This window comes from Centrocercus urophasianus, unplaced genomic scaffold (genome assembly GCF_019232065.1).
Source record: "Centrocercus urophasianus isolate 14NV4802_14NV808 unplaced genomic scaffold, USGS_Curo_1.0 seq_54, whole genome shotgun sequence".
In the NCBI taxonomy this organism is placed as follows: domain Eukaryota; kingdom Metazoa; phylum Chordata; class Aves; order Galliformes; family Phasianidae; genus Centrocercus; species Centrocercus urophasianus.
The window spans coordinates 1,382,049-1,388,753 of record NW_024885133.1 but is presented as its reverse complement, the minus strand read 5'-3'; the positions used below and the strand labels follow the sequence as shown (position 1 = coordinate 1,388,753).

The window sequence follows — 6,705 nt, the reverse complement described above, 5'->3', positions numbered from 1 at the left end:
TCTTTGTGTGCTTTATCAAGTGATGTATTTTTGTTTTCTTTTGGAGTGCCCAGCTCTAATACAATAAACAGTCTGTTGTCATAGTTAAGTATAGTTAATGTTCAGAATTTACATCTCGTTTTGAAAAACAGGAAAGTTCATGCTTAGAAATAACAGCACTGACTTGCTGCAGGCTTACCTAACATCCCGTAACACATCATGAAAATCTCTTTGCAGTTAGACAAATTAAAAACTTTTATTACCTTTTAATTTCTTCCAGGCAACGTAGAGAACTACATAGTAGAGATTTCTCATTCCTTCTGACACACTTTACGGTATTTTGTGCTGTTGAAATGCATGTGGAGGGCCCGTTACTCTCCGTTCATTGTGCCATATGCAGTGTTACTTGCAATACAGCATCTGTTAACTTCAAAGATGGATGATGGCAGAATATGTCACTGCCAGCAAGGGATTTGCTTTGTGGATTTGGATGCCATCAGCATGCTCCGTGGTTGTGCACGGCGCTGCTTGAAATGATTGTTTGTCATCTGTGTAGGAATCAAAGGTTGGTTTGTCACTGACGGCGCACTGAAACCTCTGGCTATTGCAGAATATTGGCAATAGTGTTGTCATTGTATGGAGGCTTTGCAATATTAACGTTGTGATGGTATTATCTGTATAAAGTCATCGTGGCATGAGGGTTATTTTTTCCCTTTTCCATGTTTTTCAGTAAATAGATCACTACTTAGCATGTTTTTAGCTTTCTTTTGGACCGAGTATGTCCTTGTCACAGCTTATGGGTATCGTCACTTACTACCATGGCTTAATTATTGAAGTATTTGTGTTTTCATTCAGCGAACTGTTTTGTTTCATACCTTAAGAGCTCCTCCATTGCATCCTTACTGGATGGCTGCTGACACAGGAGAATGCATTTGTGTCCCCTTGTGCTACTTGTGCGTTACTTTCTGTTATTTTGAATAAGATCTTTAGTCTTTATATGCGTCAACCAGGGCAGAAATGGCTTGCAGTCTTCATTTATTTTTTTTTATGCTTAGCTTCCTTTCTGTTTCAAAAGAATTTCTTGAAATCCATGGGATTGTTCTGTTGTTTCCTAAACCATTTGGCAAAAATACTGTATTTGAAATCCAGCCTGAGAAGAGGACATTGGAAGTTGGGGTGTTCAGGTGCTTTCGTGAGGAGTTCTGATGTTCCTTTACAGTTTCTGATGTGTGTTCAGAGCAGTGGGGAAGGTTTTGGTGGACCTCTGTGGTTTGCTGTTGTGGATAAGCAGTTTGTGTGAATGAAGTTTGCCACATTTATTCCCAGTTCTGTGTTGGCAAAACAAGCAGTGCTGCTTTGGCTATGGTGTGAGTTAAGGTTTGGGACTGCGGCTTTGAGAGGGGAGAACTGAGCTTGAGCTAGGACAGATTGAAGTTGTCAAACACTGCCTTAAAGTACCTTTTTTTCCTCCCAGCTCTGCTGAAATATAGGTTCTAAACTTTCACTCCTTTGAGTCACAATTTTAAAATGGATGTGAAGTGTATGCTTGGAGCCTATTTCTTGTTTTCCCTTCTCTGTGTGAAAATGACCATGTAAGTTACTTACAATGCAGCTGAGGACGGGTGTTCTTGTTGAAGTGCTGCTGCTCAGTGCTGCTTTCCTACTCTGCCTTCTGCTCCATCTCTTCCTGGAGATCAGTTCCTGGTGGTGCAGCTGCTCCTAAGCTCAGAATCTGGGTCAGTGTGTCACACCCACTCCATGCTGAACTTATTGGTACCTTGTGCCAAAAAAAAAAAAAAAAAAAAAAAAAAAAAAAAGCAACCAAGTTTCCAAGTTTTTGATTTTATGTTGGCAAAATAGCAACATTAATTAGAGCAGTATTCTAAGCAGCTAATTTGTTGAAATTCTGCCTTATCCAGATAAGACATTGAGTGAGCTGCTGAGACATATATGTATGTGCGTTTGGTTGTTGTTGTTTTTTTTTTTTTTTTTTTTTATTTCCCCAATATCAGGAACTTTTCTTGCCTTGTTTTGGACTATTTGTCTTAGATGGTTTTCTACAAGGCTGCATAATTCCCTGCTCTTTTGTAGCATACTGAGCTGTAGAATTTAATTTCTCAGCTGCTAACAGCAGATTTACTGGTACTACAAGTGTAGCAATGTTTGTTGTCTGCACTGATTAGGTGGAGAGTCAGTAGGTTCAGCATTCTGTAATAAAAGAGCAGTCTGGCTGCAGAGCACCAGTAACCCTCAGTTCGTTTTGGGGCACGTACAAACTCCAGCTTATGCAGCTGATAACAGCTCTCCTGTTTGCGAATAGGGATTATGTTCTAGGAGGGGAACTTGTTATAACTGTGCCTTCTGAAAAAGTTTTATCACTTGAGTTTTTTTTCTGTAAGTGGTTCAGAGGATTGAAATGTGTTTTTTTTTTGTCTCCTGATGGGACTGTGGTTCAGTGAGGTGGCTTTGCGTTGCTGCCATAGGAGTCCTACCCTTGTAACTATGCTGCATCAGCTCCCTGCTCATCGCATTCTGTGGCACTGTGGCATTTGGCACAGGAGAAGAACAAATGGCCATTGATGGGGGCTTGGTAGCTATCCAGGTTGGTACTGCTGCGAAACTTCTCCCTTCTAGCCATGCCCAGCCACCTTGTTTGTTCAGTGTAATTCTGATGGTTGTGGTTCTTTTTCCTGCGGCAGACTGTGATGCTGCTGCTAGAGCATTGCCCACTGCAGCACATTTTGTGCTCTCTGTTGGCGCTGGGTTTTTTTTTTCTTTTTTTCTTTTTTTTTTTCCTTCTTTCTTTCCTGACTGCCGGTAAAACTACAAATAAACTGAAAGGCATCCATGAAGCAGATGGCACTGGCGCAGGTTCTGCTCAGGAAGGAGCTTGGGTTTCTCTCTCTGGGCCAGACGCACCGGCCCGGCTGCGCCAGTGCCTGTGGCACTTCTGCTCCTGCTTTTAAAAATAGCAGAAGCATTCTCAATGCGACTGCATTTGAGCACAGATTTGGGGATGGCATCTCTACATGTCTCCAGTGCTCACGTCCCACATCTCCAGTGCTCACTTTTCTTCTGTGTTTCCTTGTGGACAGTGCTTTCTTCAGTAACCCACACTCAATTATGGCTGCCCTGAGCTGGGTGCCAGTTGGCCCAGAGGGCTTCCGTCAGGGACAGGAGGTGCTGGTTCCTATTTTTATGTTTCTGTAAAAAATTTGTGTAGTAAATTGCTTGTGCACAAATGCATTAGATGTTTCTTTTTCTAAAATATGGACCACAAAGTGTAGCAAAATCCTTTCTGTATGGCAGGATTGGGAATTTCTTCAGGCAGGGCTGCACTGAAGATGAAAGTGATTGGTAGAGGTTGCCCCTCTACTCTGTGCTGGTGAGGCCTCACCTGGAGTGCTGCATCCAGATGTGGAGTTCTTAGTACAGGAGAGATATGGAGCTGTTAGAGCATGTCCGGAAGAGGGCCTCAAAAATGATCTATGGAATGGAACACCTGTCCTGTGAGGTCAGGCTGAGAGAGCTGGGGTTGTTCAGCCTGGAGAAGAGAAGGCTCTGAGGTATCTAAAGGGGAGCTACAGGAAAGAATGGGAGTGACTGTTTAGCAGGGTCTGTGGTGATAGAAGAAGGGGAAGTAGCTTCAAGCTCAAGGAGTGTAGACTTAGGTTAGATGCAAGAGAAAAAAAAATCTTGCACAGCGAGGGTGGTGAGGTGCTAGAATGGATTGCCTAGTGGTGTGGATGATACCCCGTCCCTGGAGGCTTTCAGGGTGGTGCTGGATCAGGCCCTGGGCAACTTGACTGAGCTGTGGCGTCCCTGTTCATTGCAGGGGAGTTGGACTAGGTGTCCTTCAGAGGTCCCTTCCAACTCTAAGGATTCTATGATTCAAGAGAACAGAGGACAGTGACTTCTGGCAGAAATGTGGAGGTAAGGAGTGAAGGGTTTTGCCCAAAAAGGTTTTAGTTCCAAGCCCTACAGAACTGTAGTGGTCAGGAATCGGACTCTGGAGCCCCTCAAAAGCAGTTCCCTACAGCAGCTGCACAGAAGAGCACCCAGGGGGACCAGAACATCTCCAGGGAAGGAGACCCCAGCTCTCCGTGCCACGCTCACAGCACAGAAGTTCTTCCTCATGTCCCTATGGAACTCCCCGGGCTCCAGTCTGTGCGCGGCGCTCCTCGTCCTGGCGCTGAGCACCACAGGGCAGAGCCCGGCCCCATCCTCCTGACCCCCGCCCTCCACATATTGATCAGCGCTGATCAGATCCCTCCCAGCCTTCCCTTCCCCAGGTGAACAGCCCCAGGGCTCTCAGGCTGTCCCCATCAGGAGGTGCTCCAGGCCCCCACCATCTCTGCAGCCGTTCCCCGTCTGCCTGGAACTGGGCAGCCCAGCTCTGGGTGCCGTGCTCCAGCTGTGCTTCCCCGGAGCAGAGGGGAGCAGAACCTCCCTGCCCGCTGGCTCTGCTCTGTGCAATGTACCACAGGGAACCATTGGCTGCCTTGGCCGCAGGGCACACTACTGGCTCGTGGTCACCCCATTGCCTATCAAGACAAATGAGTTCATTTGCCTCTGAAAGGAAGAGTGTTTTACCCTATTAGAATTGTAAAGGAAACCTCGGTGTTTCTGGAGACCTGGGTGCTGCGACTGTGTAGTTTTTGGTAATTGCGGGATGGGCTCTGGAGAAATAGGTGTGTTCCGTGCTCACTGATTAAAGCCATGATATGGCAGCCTGTCTCTCTGTTTGCTAACACAAAGAGTACTTTTAGTAGGATCTGGAGTACTTCTTCATTAGGTCGAAGTCGATTTAAATTCAACCCCGCTTGTGTTGCTGGCAGCTGATGTTGAGTGTGGCCGCTCTTAGAGGGCGCCCCGCGGTGCCCTCTGCTGGCAGCACGAACGCTGCACCGGATCCACTCCGACGCGGAGCTGCTGCGACTGAACTGCCGTTGAAACTTATTGTTTGCATTCTAAGTTTCTAGGATAGCCTGATAAAAGTGTTTTCAAAATGGTGATTTCATCCTGAATTGCTTTGGGTTCTTTTTCCCTGCCAATTTTGAAATAATTGAACAATTTGGCTTTTCATGTTGGAAGGCACTTTGAAGTTACACTTTTTTTTTTTTTTTTTAAATGAATTGCCTGGCACTTAATTTTCTTTGTGCAAATGCAAACAACGTGTAATGACACCACCTTTTAAAAAAGATCCTGATGTAATGTTTTATGTAATCTAGCATGGCAAAAAAACAAAACAAAACAAAAACAAAAAAAACCCAGAGGAAATACTGGCTAATACATTTCCCAGAGCTGGTGAGTTGTTGTTTTTTTTTTATTTATTTTTGTTGAAACTAAATATAAAATCATTCAGATGGGAAGCTTTGAGGGACAGCTAGTTCCATGTGTGCTGACATATGCTGGAGGTAGGGAGGAGTTTGTTCTTCACTGCCGTTCTGGTGAGGCACAGTTTCAGATGATGAATGGAAGGGGCCAATATTAAGTCTCTGAGATATATTTAGGCAGCACTTGAACTCTCAAGTGATACTGGTGTTCCTGTCATATTCCGCAGTCGTTTCCTCTGTGTAGGCTTGGTTACGCAGCTACAAATGGACTCACATTAGTGTGGCATTCTCCTGTATGGAAGTGAGAAGTCAGCACTGTGAAGGCAGCTGTTTTAGAAATGAGTGCTGTCACATATTTCAGCTTTGAATGCCTTGACAGAAGACAGTAGTGAAATGGGAGAAAACCTTGTGGAGTTTGCTGATACTTCGCTCTTCTTAGAGCCCTGCAAACAAATAGACATTTGGATTTTTGATCAGAAATCCTTCATACCCATGTTAGAGTTTTCTGCTTTTAAATACTTCCTTGGAGAGTGGGAGGACAGAGAAATCCCAAATATTGCTACCTTTCTATGAAATTCAATAAAGCATGTAGAAAGAAAATAATGATTAATTACTGTTTGTTTTTTTTTTTTTCCTTCCTGATTTGTTTTCACTGCTTAGGTGCTGCCACCCTCCTGAAAATATGGGGTCTGAAAACCCAAGTCCGCAGAATCCTGGCTGTAAGATTATGACCTTTCGTCCCACCCTTGAGGAGTTTCGGGACTTTGGGAAATACGTTGCATACATTGAATCACAAGGAGCTCACCGAGCAGGGCTTGCCAAGGTGAGTTCACCCCGTTCTGGGAGTTGAAAGCTTTCTGAAGAATGCCTTCCTGAGGCTCTTTTGCCAAAGCGCCTGTGCAGTGGTATCACTCAGAAGTAGTGTTCTTTTGTGTAGTCAAGTTTTTTGAAATTGTATTTCCAATCTCTGCATTTTGATTTATCAATAAAATAGAGGCAAAGATGTTATGATCCTTTCACAAGAGTGAAATAAGCGTGTAGTTAAACTATATGTATTTCTGATCCCCAGTGGGAAAACAAAAACATTCTCAGCCCTTACAGAGATCAGTTAAGGGTACTGCCATGTCCCAAGTCTATTGCTGAAAATAGAGACGATGGTAGCCAAGGTCCTCAAGGAGCTCTGAGGTTTTCAGCTTCCTCAGATTGTTGGGTAAAGCATCAAGTTTTTCAGGTCTGCTTAGGGTTGGATAGGGAATTGGGTCTGAAGTCACATCTATACGCATGGGTGCAGACTTCTTACTCTTAGCTTTTTTATGCCCTAAACAACTACTTTGTGCTAACTTGAATCTAGGCCTGTAAATGTGACATGCAGGTGTGTGTTCCCCAAAAG

General features: G+C 44.4%; 1 protein-coding gene across 2 annotated transcripts in view; it reads left to right on the top strand.

Annotated features, from left to right (window-relative positions):
* Nucleotides 1-5,975: 5,975 nt before the first annotated feature.
* KDM4B (lysine demethylase 4B) overlaps nt 5,976-6,705 on the top strand; it is a 74,884-nt gene continuing 74,154 nt past the window's right edge. For both annotated transcript variants that reach the window (XM_042835608.1, XM_042835607.1), the window contains exon 1: nt 5,976-6,138. In XM_042835608.1, the coding sequence (XP_042691542.1) occupies nt 5,998-6,138 (141 nt within the window). In that variant the 5' untranslated portion in view covers nt 5,976-5,997. The remainder of the gene's footprint in view (nt 6,139-6,705) is intronic.